General features: G+C 40.9%; 1 protein-coding gene across 1 annotated transcript in view; it reads right to left on the bottom strand.

Moving 5' to 3' along the window:
- The window catches only part of LOC134796894 (H2.0-like homeobox protein), a 41474-nt gene extending 19073 nt beyond the window's left edge, over positions 1-22401 (bottom strand). The window contains exon 1 of the mRNA XM_063769097.1: positions 21922-22401. Coding sequence (XP_063625167.1) covers positions 21922-22153 — 232 coding nt within the window. The 5' untranslated portion in view covers positions 22154-22401. The remainder of the gene's footprint in view (positions 1-21921) is intronic.
- Positions 22402-22998: the final 597 nt, after the last annotated feature.

Genomic DNA, 22998 nt, shown 5'->3' with positions numbered 1-22998 from the left:
CTAGGGTGCCGCCGGCAGCGGGGCTTGGCCCAAGCTGCCGGTGGTCAGGGCCGCAGAGTGAGGAACCGACGTACTATACGCGCCGTGTCCAATATTACCGCCTTCTGCATCTGACCCTTGATCCAACCACCCAGCGAGAGTCTCTCTAGGTGTTGGTCGAGACTCTTCGCTATGAGACCGTTCGCTGACACAACTATCGGAACAATGATCGTCGAGTCAACATCCCACATGGCGGTAATCTCGTGAGCTAAGTCTAGGTACTTGCTGGACTTGTCCTTCTCGGCCTTCACGAGATTCTCATCATGGGGGATGGTGACGTCGGCGAGCACGGCCCGGCGCTGCGATCGGTCTATCAGCACGATGTCAGGCTTATTGGCGACAATAGTCCTGTCAGTGATGATAGATCGATCCCAATAGAGCGTGGCACGACCATTCTCGAGAACAGGCGCAGGTAAGTACTTGTAGTACGATACTTCGCGGTCCACAAGGCCGTATAGAAGAGCAAGTTGCTGGTGAATAATCCTGGCTACGAGATTATGTCTGTGCAAGTACTCACCGTTAGCAAGATGAGAACAACCGGAAATGATATGCCTGAGTGACTCTCCGGGACGGCGGCATGCCCGACAAATGTCGACCGTACCGTCCTGCAGGATATATTTCCGATAGTTGTTCGTCATCATCACTTCGTCCGCAATTGCACAGGCAAAACCCTCGGTTTCTCCGAAGAGGTCCCCGAATCGTAACCAGTTCACCGACGCGAGCAGGTCCACATCGGGTCCCGTGAGGGCCTTGTAGAACCGCCCGTGTAGCGCCTTACTCTCCCATGCCGCCTTGCGATCCGCAGTACTTAGTACCACAGGTTTGCGCCAGTTCTCGTTTGCCAAGGAGAGCGGCGTGAGGTTCCTGTCTACTGCCACCACATCACGATGCATCCCACATTCGTTGTTAAGGAAATAATTCCTGAGATTGTACACCTCGCGGTTGTGGAGATCCTTGGCGTTTAGGAAGCCTCGGCCTCCACACTTCCGTGGGATGTACAATCTCATAACTGACGAGCGTGGGTGTAGCATGCGATGTGTGGTGAGCAGTGACCGGACCCTCCGATCCAGGGCGTCCAGCTCGGTCTGAGTCCACCTTAGTATACCAAAGGAGTATGTGAGAAGAGGCATTACCCAGGCGTTGAAGGCGCGCACTTTGTTGCCTCCTGACAAAAGACTGTTAAGGACTTTTGTGAGCCGACTGAAAAAGCGCTCCTTCACCGACCGTCTAATACCCTCGTCCTCAATACCCAACGACTGTGACATACCAAGGTATTTATAGGTCTCTGATTCAGAGATAGACCTGAAAGACATTGTCTCAGAAAGTTGTAAATTTGTTGAATTTACAACCTTCCCCCGCTGTACATGCATAACCGCACATTTATCGACACCAAACTCCATGTTGATGGCACTACTGAAGACTTCGGTGGTTTTCAGTAGCTCCAACAAGCCTTGGGTATTTGGTGCAAATAATTTGAGGTCATCCATGTACAGAAGGTGAGAAATAACTTCACCCTCTCTCCGAAGCCGGCAACCTAGTCCCAAATCCTTCAGCAAGGTGCTGAGGGGATTCAGAGCTAGGCAGAACCATAGCGGACTCAGACTGTCGCCCTGAAATATTCCTCGCTCAATCCTTATAAAATCCTGTGGGCCAGGTCGGTCATCCCCGCCTCCTGGTTGACGAAGGACTGTGGTCCACTGCCCCATACACGCGCTTAGGAAGGCTCTCAAAGCTGCAACTTTTTACAGCTCTAAGACCCTCCCCAGCCATGAATGAGGCACCGAATCATAGGCCTTCTTGTAGTCAATCCAAGCGGCTGAGGGGGCCCCCTTGGTCCGCCGGATATGTTGGCAGATGGTCATGTCTATGAGGAGGAGCTCTTTAGTACCACGGGACCCAACCCTACATCCATTTTGAGCAGAGGCCAAAATATTGTTTGCGACAATGTGCGCGTTGATTTTTGCTCTCAAAATGGATGTAAGGAGCTTGTAGAGTGTAGGCAAGCATGTGATGGGTCTGTAGTTCTTCGCTTCCGTGGTACTACCGGACTTATAGAGCAGGAAGGTGACACCAGTTGTTAAGGAAGGTGGGAGAGAACCAAGTTCGAGGGCTTGTTGAAATTGTGCTGCTAAGTAGGAGTGCGAGCATCGGAACCATTTTAGCCAGAAGTTGTGCAATCCATCCGGCCCAGGACTTTTCCAGTTCTGGGCCGTGCGGATGGCACAACTTACGTCATCGGGGCTGATGGTGACTGCCCCCATAGGTTCAATGGACTCGCACTCACGCTCGACAACACTCATCCAACTCCCCTCGGTGTGTCCGACAGGCACCGACCAGATGCTACGCCAGAAGTCATTCATGACAGTAGCATCCGGTGGCCGCGAGTCGGATGCACGAAGGTTGGTTTCCTCCCACTTTCGGTACATCTTCCTTTGGTCACTCTGGAAAAGACGATTCTGCTGGAATCGGTCCACACGCTCTCTGTAGCGGCGAATACGGTTTGCCCATGCATAGACTTTCTGCTTTAGAAAGTCGATGCGCTCCGTAACGTTGGCCATGTAGTCGCGGGGCCTGATATCCGTCCCCACGAATGCCTGGTTTACAAAACGCATTACTCGGGGGCGATTGTTGCCCCCCCTGAAGCAGATCGGCTTTGCGATAAGAGTCCTAAAAGAGCTGATACGTCGCTCGATCCGTATTTGCCATGCGGGGGCACCTCCGGCGGTCCTAGGTGCACGTTCAGAGTCCGGAAACTTGACTCGTGCAACACGGCACGCCGCGATGGCTCCGCAATACATGATCGCGTGCGTATCATCTAAATCTTTACTAGTCCGCAAATATGGCTCTAGTAAAGCGTTTAGGGCTCCCATTAGCGCTAGATTGTGTCTATTCATAGGCAAACGTGGTAATCGTGGCCTAGTATCGGGTGTGGAGCGGTACCGCGTAATCGCCTCGTCCAGAGTCCTCCTCAGTTGCTCATTGGCTGTACTACCCACACTCTGCGCGAACTCCTCCTCGTCGGCACTGAGATCTACCCGCGGCGCCCCCGGTGCCTGGTCGGGTGCCGGCACCGGATCCGGCGACGTGGCGGGCGGATCCCGCGCCGAGGTAGAAGCTGCCCGAGCAGAGAGAGCCTCCAGGCGAAGCCGATCAAGTGTCGAGTCATCCAACCGCTTTTGCCGCTGGATGACTCGCACCTGATCCGATAGTCGTTGCGCAGTCACGTCGATGGTCGGTTCGAGGGCCTGAAACAATGGAAGCATTCGGACACGGTACGCGCATAAGTTGGTTCCCCCCTCTGTAGCCCCATAGTAGGCGCGCATAACGTTCTCATTAATGGTTTGAGACCATCGCATGCGACGCACTACACCACCGGCAGCGGGAGCCGTGGGCGGGGCAGGATGTCCCGCAGGCCCCAAGCGTGCCGACAGCGGTGGCCGCCCGCGCCGCGCAGGTGGTCGTGACGGCGGTGGCGGCGGCCCGCACTCATCGCTCGACTCGCTGTCGGGCGCGGTGGCGAATTCATCGCCCGACGATGATTGCGAGGAGACGGATGATGCGGACGGGGGTGGTGGGCGTGCGTTTCGTGGAGACGCTAGTTGAGCTCGTGTTTTGCTTCTCGTTTGCATTTTCTTTCACAGGGAGTTTTGTCGTACATGTTAGGACATCATATTCTATGGCCAATTATAACGCTTATATATATGTAATAGTACGCAGCAGTCTTGGGTTATATTTTTCATAAAAATAATGTAGAAAGCAACATGTAAATACAAAATCTAGAAAATAATTTGAGAAAATTTATAAAAACACGACTGACGTTGACAGCGTCATTTTTTTTTGTGTTCTATTATAATTATTATTATAACACGTAAATTTGTTCACGAAGAAACCGTGTACCGACTCTTCGTGCCATTATATTTTTAATTTGCTGTTATTCTCTACAAATCGACACTAAAAGTATCAAAATATCAAAATATGGAGTTCCGTTTGAGAAAGAAGCAAAACAATTTTGTCTTTGACAGTAATTGAATTATTGTGTGATTTTGAAAGCTAGACAATTCAAGATTTATATTTTTACTCACAAAGACAACACAGAAATTCAATCTCAAATGTAAACCTTCGAACAATTTCCATACATTGACGACATCACTCAAAATTCTTCTTCAAGTCAGATGCCCGCTGGGGCTGCACCGGAGCACACGTATAATTCTTCAAATAAAAATGACAGCTTGATTTGACATTAAATCATATACGCACACGAGAAAGTATACCAGTAGATAAATTGTATTTCAAAAAATAGGGTACATAAATATCAGCTCGCGTCTCCTTTAAATTTGATTTGCTGTTATTTCATAATGGTTGAAAACCTCAGTAAACTATCTTAAAACAATACGATTACAGTCGAATTTAAGTATTATGTTCCTTCAAATCAAAACTCGCTTAAAATGAAAAAAGTTTAAAGACTCATCCTTTACTGATTGGGATTAATTTTCATTTTGCGTCATTTTAAAAACGTATTTGACTTCTGTACGTCAATTAATTTTGATGACAATTGTAATCTTGTAATATATTATAGAACTTTTATCTTAAAATATTGCCTATTAACAGGAAGCGTTATGTAATTCGTATAAGTAATACCTGAAAGTCTTGTACCTAGATCTGTAATACCATGGATTGCGACGAATAAATGATTATGATTATGCCGTTCGTTCCGTCTATATGTATAATGCGTGTACGTGCTGTTCTCTGAAAATCTTCAAGAAAAAATAACGGCTAGACCAGCACGAAGTACTAGCGAGTTTTTGCGGCTTTGGAGACCGAGATAAAGCTTACAGGCCAATACCGCTGTGGCCTGGTTATTGTTATGTATACCTATGTATCGAATGTTTTTAAAAAAAATTTACTATAAAAAGCAATGTTTTATTTCGATTAGGTCTACATTTTGTGCATATTGTATATCTGAAGTATTTTCGTACTAAACTTGAAACTTTCGTTGAAAATAAATAAAATAATTATTCCTAATATACAGTCACCTGCAATTTATGTTACACAACACACAACGAAGGCCGCAAAAATATCTGACACGATCTTATTTGTAGAACCATAAGAGCATGTCATATATTTTTGCGGCCTTCGAAGAGTAGGTACCGGTCATTATCACCAACTTTGCCCGCATTTAAAAAAAAACACGAATTTCTCAAAAAAAAAAACAAATCGTAATTACTTTTTTTGCTCAGCACGTCCATTGTGATCAAACGCATCAGTTTATTTGAAGAAAAAATATTTTTATCGTGTTTTTACCCATTTTTTTGCGTTTTAGAGGATGGGCAAAGATATCCGGAGTTTTCGCCAACATTGCCCACGTCAATTTGGTATTCAAATACAGCTCGTATGATGATGATGTCTAAGGATCACTGGTTTTGGGCAATCCTACCATTCCCTGTTAATAACTTAGCGATAAGTGTAAAAACTTTTAAATAAATTTGCTGGGCAATGTTGCCTACCCGTTTTTGCTCATTTCCATATAAGGCTCGCCTAAGCATTTTACAAAGGCTAGGGTTGTCACTTTTGAGAAAATCTGTTACAATAGTTTAATGGCCAAAAATATGATTTTTGCTGTGTTTTTCATTAGTTAACGGGATAAAACATCTAAGCAAAGGATAATAAGACAAATTAAATACAGTATATATTTATAAACTTACTTTAGTGTACAAACATAACCTTATTTTACATGCGAAGTTGGGTAAATTAGATGAAAGTGACAACCCTAATCCGTTTTTGGTGGTGGGCAATGTTGGTATGGATGCCAAATCACCGGATTACTTTGCCCACCGCTAAAACTCGCTAAAAATTACAAATTAAAGATATCTTATTGATACTGTTTTAACACCCCCTGGCACTGATTAAAATAACCGACTTGGTTTCACATTACATCTCAAAACTTTTTGAAGTGAAAATTTCTTTAGCGGCGTGTAATAGTGCCCTTGCGGCCTATTTGCTGAATAAATGTTGAAGTTTGAAGTTTGCATGCCAAGTTTCGTGCTTTCTGCCGGATGGGACAGGATTTAGGATGGGTCAGACCAGGACCGCATTTTTGCAGGTTCATCTTTTATTAGCCAGACTCTACCTCCATACTAAATCGAGCTAAGGAGTCGCACTATAAAGAAATATTGAACATTTTCTTTCAAGTTGATATACAGGGTGTCCATGCATTAGGGTATTTATATTCAATATTCAATAATTTATTCATAAAATCAATACAATTTTACACGTCAATGGTATTTAGAACCAGTATACAAAGTATCATAACAAATTACGATTTTTTTACTTTGGAGCAACCTGTATGTGTTACTAGCTCCTGAGGTAATAAATAGTATGACTAGATTTTGCCCTGTGCGCGGGGCCCGAGGGCCCCGCGGTCTTCTTGTAGTTTGTTGTTGGTGCTGTTGTTTTTGTTGTTGTAGTAGTAGTAGTAGTTTGTTTTCCAAAGGGAAAAAGAAATAAAGTTGTACTTTTGCTAGGACGAAAAGATCCGCGTGAAAGCACTACATTCCCGCAGCTCGGCCTGGCCTCGCGTGCTTGGGAACTCGTAAGGGACGCTCCGGGCCTTCGGCCCTACGCGGAGCTGGGCCTTCGTCCTTCGCTGGGTTTCGAAGCTCAGCGTCGGGCCTTCGGCCCGCCGCTTCGCTTATTAAAACAGTTGGGAGGGTTGGTTTTGCTTCGGGGCTTAAGCGGGAAGTTGGAGCTTAAACACGACCCAATAGGAAAAGTGTCTTAGACAAGCGAAACGGCGGGCCGAAGGCCGAAGGCCGTAGGCCAACTTCCCCCTCTCGTGTGACGCTTCGGGCCTTCGGCCCTACGCGGAGCTCGGCCTTCGGCCTTCGCGAGCCTCGACGCTTCGCCGTCGGGCCTCTAGATTCCTATGAAAAATTTTTTTTTCATAGGAATCTAGAGGCTTCTATCTCTCGCCATGCCAAATCTCAGCGCGCTCGGACCAACTTGAAAAAAAAAAAAAAAAGTCGGCCCGTTTGAAAATTTTTAAATGCAGTTTATTTTGTTTCGGGGCCCTCTATGACATTTGGTCGAGCACCCCCCACCTATCTCGCACCGTTTAAAAGTTGCCATACAAAATAAAAGGGGCCATTTTTTCCGCCATCTTGGATTTTTTCGAAATTTTTTTTCCCATACGAATCTAGAGGACCCCGAGATTCCGTGACCAAAATTTCAGCGCGCTAGGACAAACTTGAAAAAATTAAAAAAAAAGTCAGCCATTTTGAAAAAAAATGGCGGCGTCAAAAACTGCCACGGTCCCTCTATGACATTTGGTCGAGCACCCCCCACCTACCTCCCACCGTTTGGCCGGGCCGTCGAACATTTTTCTGACCGGAAGCGGTAGGCCAAAAGTCGGAATTTTCTGAAGTCACGAGACCGCCCTCTATACGACCGTACCAAAGTCTAACACCCCACGAACCTCCTTCTGGGAGAACAATCATGTCAATTAATCAGTCGTGTTGCAGCTTTAAATAAGATTAATTATTAATTATTAAATTAAATTAAATTAATTAAAACTTTCTTCGACCGTTTTGATTATCTTTTTTATTTATGACATTAATAAGATTCTGACTTTTGACAAATGTCATCATTGCCGCACATTTTCAAACAAATTGTCAAAAGCACTGCCAATGATTAATACAGTATGTTTCTTTTTGTTGTCGATTATTGGAATTAACTTTTGTTTGATAATTTAATGTTTTATCTTTTGTTCTAATTAAAAAGAAATTACCGTTAGAGCATTTCTGAGAAGTAACCCTATGTGGGATTTCAGTGTTTGTCCAATGGCTAAGGTCACCCTGTATTTAAAAACGTAAACGTTAAAGTTTTTGGGATATATGTATAGTAGACTATTTATACTCCACATTGATACCATAAGAAGTTAATAAAACTGCCTGAAAGTTAGAGAGGACTATGGAGGAGATTACTGTTTACTAGCTTTTGACTTAACTCCTGGCCCCTGTTTCACCAACGTGACAGGTGCGACGAATTGTAAAATCACTGTTGCTGACGTCACGGGCATCCATGAACTACGGTTACCGCTTACCATCGGGCGGGCCGTATTCCTGTTTGCCACCATCATTGTATTATTAAAAAAAAAACTTTATGATATCGGAAAAAAAACAGATATTTCTCTTGCTAAGTTTATGACAATTGTCACAGAAACACTGCAATTGTCACGAAATTCCGACATATAACTCATTACCTGTCAAGAATTACCTACAATTCTTCTAGATCTTTGACAATTGTCAGAAACTTCACAGGAGAAATATCTGTTTTTTCCGATATAATAAAGTTTTTTTTTAATAATACAATGATGGTGGCAAACAGGAATACGGCCCGCCCGATGGTAAGTGGTAATCGTAGCCCATGGATGCCTGTGACGTCAGCGATAGTGATTTTACAATTCGTCGCACCTGTCACCGATGTGAAATTGGGGCCTGGCCTCTATTTCACTACGGTGGCAGGTGCGACACTTGTCGACATCACAGTTGGTACTGACGTTACAGGCCTCCATAGGCTACGGTAACCGCTTACCATCAGACGGGCGGTGTGCTTGTTTGCCACCAACATGTTAATAACATAAAAACTCCATTATATCGCCAAATACTAAGTACTTATTTTGCGAAGCTAATGACAATTGTCACAAGAAACACGACAATTGTCGGTAATTCTTGACAGCAAATGAGTTATGTGTAACACTATATGAGTAAAATGAATATAGGCGTGGAATCGAATGTATTTGCAGCCAACAAAATGCCAATGTTTGTTCAGCTACCTGTTCACCTGTTTAAATTGCTTATTATCAATTTAGATCCGGATTTTAAACCTGGCTGACATCGGATAGCCATTTATATTGATGTCAATGGTGTTGGTGAATATTTTAATTCATTCGGGCGAAAACCGGAAGGTTGGTTGGGTATCATAAAATGTTCATGGAGAGAAATTGTAAAGGCCCCAGTACACAATGGGCCATTGCCGGCCACTCCAAGGGACGCAGCCATGCGGTAGAATGAGATAGCAATATCATTTGCTCCCTCTAACGCATAAATGCGTCCCTTGGAATGGCCGGCGATGGCCCATTGTGTACTGGGGCCTTAAGATATGGTATTGTAATCAACAACTGCAAAGTTTTTTTTACATCGGTTTGTGGCAAATACTGTTTAGTTAATCTTTATTTTAAAACGAAAAATGTCAACTTGCATGTTTTCTCCACTGTACACAGAATAAGTAATGATGTTACTATATTTATTTATTTATTTATTTGCATAGGGAAACAAACAGCATATAATTACACATATAGTTAAAATAATTAAGTTAATACAATTGCCAGAACAGTTTCCACTTGTGGGTAACACAATTATTGCTCTGAGAGAAGTATCATGCACTTATATAAATTAACAAGGCAATTACAAACTAAACCTAAAGATTATACAATTAATGACAAAGGACTACAATGAATACCAAATGACAAGATAGACTATATCTCATATGTTCAGAATATTACTTGAATAAACTTATTATCCTATATAAAATGTGTGTTTTTATATTTCTAAACCCAGTTTCTAAGTAGATTGCACATACATTATAGTCACATTAAAATTCCATTTTGCGAAATAAAAAATTCAACATTTAACTTTGCAAAAGTAGATAATTGTTATTAGAATATTTTCTAAAAGCAATAAAAATAGATTAGGTTAGATTCGAGCTACCATGACATTAGGTTGGGTTCAAGGTATGGTTGCAGGGCCTCAACAAGGGAAAAAAAGGGGGAGGGACTGTTGGCCTGGCTAAGTGAGCCAGAACTCACCCACTACTCCCTACTACTGCCGTAAGCAGGTAATGAATTCCCAATGTATTAGGTATAGGTTTAATAAATTATAAATATATTTCATTAATAACATAATAATATACAAATATGTAAAAGCATAAAGTAATAAATAAGCCTACAGTAATCACGTATACCGGTCCCACGGATGCGGATGTTGCTTACATAATCTCGTCTGTCAAGGAGTTTCGGCAGGAAAGGCCTTGGCAGACTTAAAAATTTCCGAAATGAGGGTTCATACCTACCGACTGGAATTGGTTTCATGGAGGTATCAGATGGGTTAATGTAGGGTAACTGATGTACACCTTGCTAACATAATCTCGTCTGCCAAGGTGTTTCGGCAGGAAAAGCCTTGGCAGACTTATATATTCATGAAATGAGGGTTCATACCTACCGACTGGAATTGGTTTCATGGCGGTATCAGATGGGTTAGTGTACGGTAACCGATGGTCATCTTGCTTATAATCTCGTCTGCCAAGGTGTTTCGGCAGGAAAAACCTTGGCAGACTTATATATTCCTAAAATGGGGATTCATACCTACCGAATGGAATTGGTTTCATGGTGGTATCAGATGGGTTAGTGTAGGGTAACCGATGGCGACCTTGCTTACATAATCTCGTCTGCCATGGTGTTTCGGCAGGAAAAGCCTTGGCAGACTTATATATTCCTGACATGAGAGTTCATACCTACCGACTGGCATTGGTTTCATGGTGGTATCAGATGGGTTAATTTAGGGGTCCCGATGGTCACCTTCGAGAGCGTCTGCCAAGCACTTCCGGCAAAAAAAATAGTGGCAGACTTCGCTTTTCTGTGTCTACATGTAAATTTCTAACTGCTGCCATAACTACTATCTCGGTATCAGATGGGTTAAATCAGCCCCTTTTTTCGCACCGGAAGTGGCCTTCTTTTTAGTACTTTCGGCAAGTTCCGCCGTGGCAGACTATCGAATTCGGACTTAGCATAACTTTTCTGGGAAACCATTGTGCATTTCATCGTGGTATCAAGTCGGTTAGAAATTTTGCGGCCGGCTCTTCTACCATTAAATAAAGATGCGTTATTAGAAAGCGTGTCCTTGGCGAGTGTTGCCAACATAACGCATTTCACGTCAAATCTAGCGGATTAGAATAAATCGTATCCCACCCATGAGTCGTGGGATTGGGGATTGGAAAGCGCTCAGGCCCGGTGTATTTGCCTTTCTTTTGCTAGAATAATACGCAAGAGCGATAGAGAGGCAAATAGACGATCGAACGATAGAAATTGTTCGCGGTAGCTTACCCCCAGGTCGAATCAAAGGGCCTACCGAGAAACACTAAAATTTCGTTGTCTGCCTCTCTATCACTCTTAAAGAGGCAGATAACTACATTTTTTAATTACCTATATAAAGTTTTAGCATTTTTTTAGCACATTTCAAAATTATCTAGCATATTTCTGGCATAATCTAGAATCTAGACATAAGTCTGGTATTTTTTCAAATTCCGAGTTGGCAACACTGGAAGAAAAGGTCAAACCACTGATACCAGTCGCGAGAGAAAACAAACGAGCGTCGGCACGTTTTTGCTATGGCGGTGTATTAAAAATTGTTTAATTGTGAAAAGACTATCTGTGACGGTTCTGTGTCTGTGTATTAAGTGCCAGGAACCTCGGAACATTAAATTGAAGCATCAACAAGAGCGGGGGCTCTGCCCCTGACCACCTTTGGAGCCGGCTTCCATCCCATTACGAGGCGGTTAGGAACAGGTAACTACTGTCTTATTTGTTTGTGTACCTAGTTGATGATATGTAATTGCCTGAACATATATAGGTATGGGTTGGTGATAGGTAATTAAATTAAAATAATAGTTGTTAGCAGAATAATTATTTAATTTTGTTCTATACTAAAATCATTCATTTTCATTAAAGATGTTCGTCAAATCTATTATCCATTTAAAAGTTTAAATGGTAGGCTTGTCTGGGGAATAATGTGTCGCGGCCATTTTGACGTGAAATGTGGTTTGCAAATTTGCAAATGATTAAAAACCGGCCAAATGCGAGTCGGACTCGCACACGGAGAGTTCCGCACCATCAAAAAAAAAAGAGCAAAAAAATCCCTTAAATATTTATTTTATTTTATTTTTAGTATTTGTTGTTATAGCGGCGACTGAGATACATCATTTGTGAAAATTTCAACTGTCTAGCTATCGCGGTTCATGAGATATAGCCTGGTGACAGACGGACGGACAGCGAAGTCTTAGTAACAGAGTCCCGTTTTTTACCCTTTGGGTACGGAATCCTAAATAAAAAAACCGGGCAAGTGCGAGTCGGACTCGCGCACGAAGGGTTCCGTACCATAATGCAAAAAAAAAAACGAAAAAAAAGCAAAAAAAAAACGGTCACCCATCCAAGTACTGACCACTCCCGACGTTGCTTAACTTTGGTCAAAAATCACGTTTGTTGTATGGGAGCCCCATTTAAATCTTTATTTTATTCTGTTTTTAGTATTTGTTGTTATAGCGGCAACAGAAATACATCATCTGTGAAAATTTCAACTGTCTAGCTATCACGGTTCGTGAGATACAGCCTGGTGACAGACGGACGGACGGACGGGCGGACGAAGTCTTAGTAATAGGGTCCCGTTTTACCCTTTGGGTACGGAACCCTAAAAACTGACTGATTAAAGGCTTCGTCACACAGGCGCGTTTTCCGGGCGGGGCGTGAGTTATATGTAAAAGCGGATGGATAGGAATCATTCTAGATTATATCTTCATAATTTTTCATACTTAAAAACACTGAATTAATAAAATTATACTAATGCAGCAGGTGCCCAAAATATAATAAGCAGACAGGTGGTTATCTACCTTGTTTGGTTGATACCTTGCTATTAACAATTAGCATAAACATTGTTAGAAATGATTAAATTGTAAAAAGTCTCAACTGAGCTGGCATCTTTCTTGTCACCATACACTTACTATAAGTATATATTAGAAAGGGAATATACTATTAGAAAGGGAGTACTGCCATATCCTTAGCACCATCCCATAGGTGCCATTTTAGAAATGAAATTTAGCTTAGAGTCTATTCGGAAAGAGAAGAATAGTGAAACATATCAAAAATAACTACAAATGTATTTTACATGACTGAAACCATTTTTTTATTTTTTGTTACAATTTAAATTCTTTAAGTAATATTTTACAGGCGTTTAGAAATTTACAACATGAACTGGTCCATGGATGAGGGCCTAGACAACATGATCATCAGTGGAGCCCTGTACAGAGTGCCTATTGCTGTGGTGTGGGACCGGAAGCAGTTTGGCAGGATTGCAACCACTGCCAAACCTGTCATAACAATTTACAACTGTGTAGGGAATGTTATATCAAAGATTTTGGTAAGTAATTTCTTTAATACTTATCTTAATTCCCTTTTAAAAATCTTGTTAACAGTAAGTTAAAAATGTTGTTAACCACACATTTTCAAGTGTCCTGTTAACCTCTGTATTCTTATATCCCTGATTCTTAATCCCTAAATAATATTAGAAATGCTAAAGAGGTACCTACTCTCAGTCTGTCTGTCTTCACGCTTAAACATCTGAATCAATTAGCACCCAGGCTTTGTAGTTTGAAACATACCATCATCTGTGAAATTTGCAGTGGAACAGCGGAGTCCTGGTCCACATGGGCTGGTCGGACGGGGAGCAGCTGCTGTGGGTGCAGGAGAGCGGAGATGTGCACGTTTATGACATGTTTGGCGCCTACCAGAAGACATTCAATATGGGGCAAGAAAAAGGTACCTATCATATTCTACTTATACATAAGGATATATTTATGTGTGGGTGTGGGGTAAGTGTGGCTGGCCTTTACAACTTTAATTTGAATTAGATATTTCTATGAACAAAAAAAATTACTTAGCTAAACACACTGAATTTACCTAAATGGACTACTGTGTTTATGTAGAAATAACTATATAAAATAAAATGACTCGATTTTATTACTCTTTACTTAACTAAGAATGTACTAGAATGAATGGTACTTATATATAATGCACAGTTATACTCGTATTATATGTGCCGATGCATTTTTCCTCCCCTACTCTACTACTATATTCCCTAATATATTGTTTATACTGTTTGTGAACAGGTCAGCAAAGCACAGCTGTTCTCAAATAGGACTGGCTCTAACACCAACCGCTGAGCAACATCTCCAAGCCCAAAGTCAGGCCCGTACCAGATCTGCCACGTAAGTTGTTCAATTTGTTATATTTATTAAAATAAAAAGTGTAATATAACATTTCTTTTTATGTTCAACTTGTTTTTAGGGTACTTACCCCAAAACAAAAGGAAACAACTAAACCCTTATAGGATAACTATATTGTCGGTCCGTCCGTCTGTCTGTCAACGTACAATTATCCTTATTACAATAATCCGTACTATGAATATTTTAAACATACTAGAAAGATAAATGGTGGGGACTAGAGACAGGTTTATTCCTATACACAACTTGTTCTGTGCGTGGCTTCTCTTGTTTCTATGTATACCTGGCAGTACTGAAAGAGAATGAGCTAAGTATTTATTATTTATGACTGTGACTGTTTTTAGATTCAATTTGTTTACCCCAAAATCAAGCAAAGTTACTATCCGGTATCACAGAATAAGTAATAGTATTATCATACAGAACGGCCACGCACCGCCCCGCCCCGACTCTCATTACCTTGCCCCGCGACATGAATTTTTATCATTTTATTTGTTATGAAATGGAATTTTGATGTTTAATTTTAGTAAGTCGGTTTGCTGCTGACGACACATATTGCTGATTTTTGACAGGAAGTACCACCCGGAAAATTTTGATGTTCTGGCAAATAGTAGACCAGTCGGTCATAACCTACGATCCGAAAAAAATCTAGGGGTGTCACTACTTAACAATCGCAAAAAAAATATTGAACTTTTAATTTTGTCCTAGTTTTCTATTTTTTATGACAATAAAAAAACATTTAAAGTGAAAAACTGTCACAATGTCACAAATAGGATGTTGATACTTAGCATAAATATTCTTCACTAGAAGAGGTAGCCATAAAAAAAAACAACAGGTTGCACTCCGGGAGTGCCGAAAGAAGTGAAAACTCAATGACTAGTCCAAAATGTCTGCAGCACTATGTATAATTGATCCATCCTCCTTTCTATTGAAAAACTTTAGTTACGAAATTGCTGGTCGCAGGTTGTTGGTGAGCTTGTTTAAAATTTGAAATTCAAATTTATAGCGTTAGTTGTTTAAAATTCGAATAGAAATTGTAAAGTTACCTTGCAGACCTCGCATCTTAATATATTTGGTCATGATATTTTGAGTTTTATTCACCAGTACTAGAGTTCACTTTTATTAGCGATATCATCAAGATGTCGCTTCATTGAATTATGTCATTGAGTTTTTCTTTATTGATTTAAATGCCATCTAAATGAGTGGCCATCTAAACCTTACGGTCACATGATCGCCTTACGGTCACGTGATCGCCTTACGCTGTCTTGAGTTTATCATTTTTTCCCCACCTCAAAAAGTGCCCAGCGCCGCTACAGAAGTTTTCACTTCAAAAAAACAGTCTGTTTAACGCAAGGGCCGATTTACTATGGAAAGCCGACTATGGCCTTTATACGTTTTATGATCTTTTGTTACTTTTTAAAATAACCATTGCCAATTGTTTCAGATGACGACACAGAGACTGTAAGGAACGTTTGTCTTATGCTTCTGGCATATGTCATAAACGTATCGCCGGCTCGAAAACGGAAAGGCGGGCTCTGAAGTTTTCTCGCGCGGAAATATGCGACGGATTTTTCAAGCAAGTGTCATCAGAAACACATGTCATTAGCTACATAATCGAGAAGAGAGAACAATACATGAAATAGAAGTGGACTATGCAGCCGTTTGTTATTTTACTATTTTTTGTTACTATTCGTACACTCAGTATTTTTTTGTATTTGTCTATTATTCTTTTGGAACATATGTACACCCTTAAAACATGTCTTAAATCAGAAATAATAGTAACACAATTTACAATTACAGAAGTAACAAGTGAATGTCATTATTGTTTTAGTCACTAGAGTCCCAGATCAGTCAACAGAGTGATCACTACCTGTGAGCGTCTATCAAATGGTGTTCTTATGTTGTATAATCCCAATTGGATAAAAACCCACAGATCATTACATTCTTCGGGATAGCAAGCTCCGGTTGATGGGTATATTTTAAAGACACAGTCTATGGCAGTTACAAGTTTTTCGAAACGGTAAACAGTTTCGTTGACGACAACGTATGCAGCGTTTACATTCGAGATTAAAAAAATACCCAGTAGTTACCACTATCTTAGTTTGGTGGTAAAAGGTGGGGAAAAAAATCCCAGCAGTTACCACTGGTAACAACGTGGTGGTAACTAGTGGGAATAACCCTTGATCTTAAGCATAGTATTAATATAGTACTTTTGTTTGTAGGTATTAAAATAATGGTCAACAATATCTGTCATAAAATGTTGTAAAATAATACAGTTTCAAACTGATTAGTTTATGTTAGTTTGTTTGTAATATTTCTATTGACATAAACATTGGAAACACTCAAATGCATATTTTTTTCTAATAGCTCACTTCAATTAGCAGTCCTTTACCTAAAAAAATTGTATCGTACTTGAATAGGTTTGCTTAAATAGGTACTTAATATTTGTAAAGCTCCAAGTAATTATAAGTTAATGCGGTTTTTTACTTTATTAAATTGAAGAATCATGCAAAACTACGTTTACGTAATCTGCCATGTAATTCTCTAAGCAATGTCGTTCGTGAAATCCATACTTGCATTGATATTAAACCTAAAATTTGTTGTCAATGATGTTGATAGGAGAATGTCATGGCTGGACAGGTGCGATAATGGCTCATGATCAGTAAATAAAATGTCATCCTAGGTATGTTGATAAGTCGGCCAGGTACCGTACCGTATAATATTTATTGTACTATTATCGTGTATCCTAATAGGTCTACATAGTAGCTTTGTATAATTATAATGGTATAGGGAGTATTACTGCAATGTTCTGCTGCCAGAGTGCAGCACTAGCACAAACTGTAAACCATATAAGAGTAGCTTATAATATACTATGCCGTAAACAGTTTTTAGACCAGTTTTCACAGATTATTTGTTACGAACAAATATGACATTGATGCATCGAGGAGGTTAGTTTACTGTTTGTTCTAGTGGCGCCCCCCACGCAGTTTTGCGTAATATTGCCTATTATACTTAATACTTACACTAGATAATATTTATGCTGGTCAGTTGTCGTACTGATTTGGGTTCTAGCCTCCCGAGTCCCGCTTGTAATTTTTGCAGTTTTGAATTTGGAACCTTGTAGGTACCTATTTTATTTTAATCTAAAATTCGATTTGGATTAAAGCCTTTATAAAGGCCTCAGGGACTCAGGAGGCTAGAGTCTGATGAGCGAAAAAAAATGAGTTTTGACATGACGATAGTATCAACCTTCAAGTTAGTTCCTTTACCTACCACGACTCATGTTTTTTCGCACAAACTCTTAATAATTGTGTTTTACGTATGTACATACACTGTGACAGGTACTGTACTTGCTCAGGCAAAGAATATAACGGTGCGGCCTATGTATGTATGTATCGACAGGTACTGTAATTGCTCAGGCAAAGTATATAATGGTGCGGCCTACGTATACTTAAACGTATGCCTGACAGGTAACTTACTAGCTCAGATCCAGTGTATAATAGAACATCCTACGTACGTAGCGTAGATATGCCGGTGAGGTACCGTACTGATTCTTGTCCAGTATATAATGGAATATCCCACGTATGTAGTACAGTTGTCATCAGATATATCTGAGCGGCCAGCGAGCTCACAAATATCTGAACATGCCTTTATTGTCAAGGTGTTACAGTGCGTGTTCAGACATTTTTGACCACCTCGTCCGCCCCGATATATCTGATGGCGACTGTACTACGTACGTGGGATATTCCATTATATACTGGACCAGAATCAGTACGGTACCTCACCGGCATATCAACGTACGTAGGATGTTCTATTACACACTGGATCTGAGCCAGTAAGTTACCTGTCCGGCATACGTACATACGTAGGCCGCACCATTATATACTTTACCTGATCAAGTACGGTACCTGTCCGGCATACGTACATATGTAGGCCGCACCATTATATACTTTACCTGAACAAGTACGGTACCTGTCCGGCATACGTACATACGTAGACCGCACCATTATATACTTTACCTGATCAAGTACGGTACCTGTCCGGCATACGTACATATGTAGGCCGCACCATTATATACTTTACCTGAACAAGTACGGTACCTGTCCGGCATACGTACATACGTAGACCGCACCATTATATACTTTACTTGATCAAGTACGATACCTGTCCGGCATACGTACATATGTAGACCGCACCATTATACACTTTACCTGATCAAGTACGATACCTGTCCGGCATACGTACATATGTAGGCCGCACAATTATATACTTTACCTGAACAAGTACGGTACCTGTCCGGCACACGTACATACGTAGGCCGCACCGTTATATACTTTACTTGAGCAAGTACAGTACCTGTCCGGCATACGTACATATGTAGGCCGCACAATTATATACTTTACCTGAACAAGTACGGTACCTGTCCGGCACACGTACATACGTAGGCCGCACCGTTATATACTTTACCTGAGCAAGTACAGTACCTGTCCGGCATACGTAAATACGTAGGCTGCACCATTATATACTTTACCTGAGCAAGTACGTTACCTGTCCGGCATACGTACATACATAGGCCGCACCATTATATACTTTACCTGATCAAGTACGGTACCTGACTGGCATACGTAAATACGTAGGCTGCACCATTATATACGTTACCTGAACAAGTACGTTACCTGTCCGGCATACGTACATACATAGGCCGCACCGTTATATACTTTACCTGCGCAAGTATAGTACCTGTCCGGCATACGTACATACGTGGGCCGCACCATTCTGTACTTTACCTGAGCAATTACAGTACCTGTCCGGCATACGTACATACGTAGGCCGCACCATTATATACTTCACCTGAGCAAGTACATTACCTGTCCGGCATACGTACATACGTAGGCCGCACCATTATGTACTTTACCTGAGCAACTACAGTACCTGCCCGCCATACGTAAATACGTAGGCCGCACCATTATATACTTTACCTGATCAAGTACGGTACCTGTCCGGCATACGTAAATACGTAGGCTGCACCATTATATACTTTACCTGAACAAGTACGTTACCTGTCCGGCATAGGCACATACGTAGGCCGCACCATTATGTACTTTACCTGAGCAACTACAGTACCTGTCCGGCATACGTATATACGTAGGCCGCACCATTATATACTTTACCTGTTCAAGTACGGTACCTGTCCGGCATACGTAAATACGTAGGCTGCACCATTATATACTTTACCTGAACAAGTACGTTACCTGTTCGGCATACGTACATACATAGGCCGCACCGTTATATACTATACCTGAGCAAGTACAGTACCTGTCCGGCGTACGTACATACGTAGGCTGCACCATTATATACTTTACCTGAGCAAGTACATTACCTGTCCGGCATACGTACATACGTAGGCCGCACCATTATGTACTTTACCTGAGCAAGTACAGTACCTGTCCGGCATACGTATATACGTAGGCCGCACCATTATGTACTTTACCTGAGCAACTACAGTACCTGTCCGGCATACGTACATACGTAGACCACACCATTATAAACTTTACCTGATCAAGTACTTTACCTGTCCGGCATACGTACATACGTAGGCCGCACCATTATATACTTTACCTAAGCAACTACAGTACCTGTCCGGCGTACGTACATACGTAGACCACACCATTATAAACTTTACCTGATTAAGTAGGTTACCTGTCGCCATACGTACATACGTAGGCCGCACCATTATATACTTTACCTAAGCAACTACAGTACCTGTCCGGCATACGTAAATACGTAGGCAATACAATTATTTACTGGACCTGACCCTAACCAAACCTACACATACGTAATATACACCGTGCTTTCATGGATAATTTTGGGCGTATCGACAGCTACTTATTGTAAGTAGCAAACACCCTACCTACTTATTGTACGTAGGAAAACGTGCCAGTGGTAAATTACGTAGCCGTACCAATTACTTTTATCAGTAGCGCGGCTACTTACGCTTAACTACGTACGCAACATTGTGCCGGCTATAAACGTCATGCTGTATCATTTTTCCATGTATTTTCCGTATGCGGGCTACTTAAAATTTTCTCCGTGTACTTATAGGTATATATTGTTATTTATGGAATGTGGAGTTAAATATCAGAATGGAAAAATATTACAAATCCATTTAAAACCAAACTTCAATTTCTTATTATCGTAAAAAAATTAAAAAAATCGTAGGTACTTGGAAAGTAAAGTGCTCTACCTAGTGCAGAAACGTACCTACCTATCACTTTCAGCACACTTTTTAGAACAACAATGACCCTCTTTCAGAGCATGAGAAATAAAAAAAAAATTTTACCTTACTGCCGAGTTACCTAAAATCGCACTTGAGTTTTTTATTTTATTTTATTCGATTTGTTGTCGCTTGTTTTATAACGTATCGCAAATACTGATTGCTCTATTAGGTACCTACGCAAAATACCTTTTCACCACACCAGCTACTTTGCACTTCAAAAACTGATAGCAAAGTTGTACTTAGCTATCATTAATTCACATGTGAGGCAAGTAATCAAATGCAAATGTTGAGTTGTTTTCTTATGTTTGCTGGTAGATTGACTTTTAAATGATGATTTTGGATGATAAATATTTAATAACATTCATTTGAATTTGATTTTGTTTGATATTTTACATTGATATTTGCTTCGGGTTGGTGTGGTGTAAAATTTTGTGTTTCACTCGGGGGCAAATTTTGTTTAACCCTCGTGCTTTGAAACCCTCGCAACACTCAAGATTCCATTTTTCGAACTACTCGCTACGCTCGTGGTTCAATTTTGGAATCCTTTGCTTGCTCGGGTATCAATATTAGCACGAGCGGTTAAACAATAACTTTGCCCCCTTGTTAAACAAATACCTATTTCATTTCTCATGCTCTGAAAGAGGGTCATTGGTGTTCTAAAAGGTGTGCAGAAAATGATACATTTCTGCACTAGGGCATTTTAGGGTCCAAGTACGATTTTATTAATTTTATTACGATAAGCAATTGAAATTTGGGTATAAGTAGGTAAATGGATTTGTGATACAATTTCCATTCTGATATTTGACTTCCCATTCCATAAATAACGATACCTACTTTTGCCTAAATTGTTAATTGAAAGATCCCACAAAAAATACTATAAAAATGTATACTTAGTCATGTTTTAAAAAAAACACATGCATTTTACTTTCCTCGTATTTGAAAGGAAAAGTAGTGTTTAACTCGGGTGAAAGGCATCATTTCAGCTTCGGACTATTGGCAACTACCTCGGCAGAAATGATCCGAGGGCCTTTCATCCCTCGTTAACAATCTACTATACACTTCCCGCCTATTAGATATTCATAATCATAACTAACATTAACGGTTCAAAAAATAGGTACTTGGGCACAAGTCTATCTGCAAGGATACCCTGTGATTGTCATAATATATTTTTTTTGCTTCACTCTTACATGATGAGGACTAGAACGCTAAAAGGAACCTTCAGTAAGTAGATACCATCTAGTGGGTAGGTATGTATTCATGTAAGAGTGAAGCACAAAAAAATCAAAGGCTATCCGTGCAGGTCGAAACAAAACTCCGTTTTATTTCAACACATACGCGCCATTTGATGATATTGTTTGAAATATTTATGAAAATAATTTTGTATACCTACGTAATTCATTGCAATTTTGTTTGAAAAAATTATCCGCCTCCCTTCTGCCCCTCTCCCTTAGACCATAATTTCTTGTTATTTCCCATATCTTATTAATTTATTATGGATGTCGTACCTGTGGTAGGCCTCAAAGCGGGATGCAAATGCGTGTACGCCAACGACAGCGGCAGCTGCAGGATTGGAGGTTCATCCCGACAACACCGATATAGCGCTGCCACGCACCCTGCACACGGGGGCTCCGTCGGCGCGCGAGCCTCCGGCTTGCTCACTTCCTTATCTTTACTCAAAATGCTCTCTACACTAAACTTCAACTTATTCGAACTCGGAACATCACCGAGCGACGTCATCGCGCACTCCTAACCGCCACTAAAGCATCTGAAAAACTGACGAACGAACCGAGAATCGACTCAAGCGCAGGCTGTGGGCGTGGCTTATTTTTCATGCGCTCTGATTGGCTAATATGAACTGGGCGTTGCGTGAACGCACCGTTATCGAGTGAGCTTTGAGTGATGTTTTAAACACACTGCAGTTGTTTACTATAAAGTTGCGTTTAATGATTTTTATATTAGTTTTCAAGATTAATTAAATTTTATTACCCACATGCTTGCGTCAGGCATCTGTTTCTAAGTATATAAGTGGGTACTAAATGGAAATAGTTATTTACGATACAAGTGCGAAAAGAAGAAATTCGAAACTAGTTGCGATAAATTAAAACAGGACTGAAGGGAGTGTTTTAAATCGACACGAGTTGCGATTTTCCTATTCGCACGTGTATCGTACAACGTTTTATACGTATACTTATATGGCCCTTTATGCTTTTCACATACGCACGGAATGTACTGTTTCCCGCACTAGTGCGGGAAAGAAGGACCATATGCAATGTAAATAAAATTACCTAATATTTAAATAGGGTGATTAAAGTACCTAATAAAGTTGTTATTTTTTTAAAGTAAGTAGGTAGGTAATATTCAGCTCTTTATTAAAGTATCTCATTTTAATTCTGGCAATAAGTAGGTCGGTAAGTAGGTACTCGTAAAGATACCCTAGCTAGCAGTTAAATACTAATTACCTACGCGGATTATAATTTGGCTAAGGGTTGAAAAAAAATCACCCGCATAGATACATGATGACAAAGTTACATTTGCTTTGCAGTGTGTAGCCATGTCGGTGTATGGGGACTCCGTGTACCTAA

The sequence above is a fragment of the Cydia splendana genome, chromosome 14 (assembly GCF_910591565.1).
Source record: "Cydia splendana chromosome 14, ilCydSple1.2, whole genome shotgun sequence".
NCBI classification, from domain to species: Eukaryota; Metazoa; Arthropoda; class Insecta; order Lepidoptera; family Tortricidae; genus Cydia; species Cydia splendana.
This window is presented reverse-complemented; position numbering and strand designations above follow the sequence as displayed.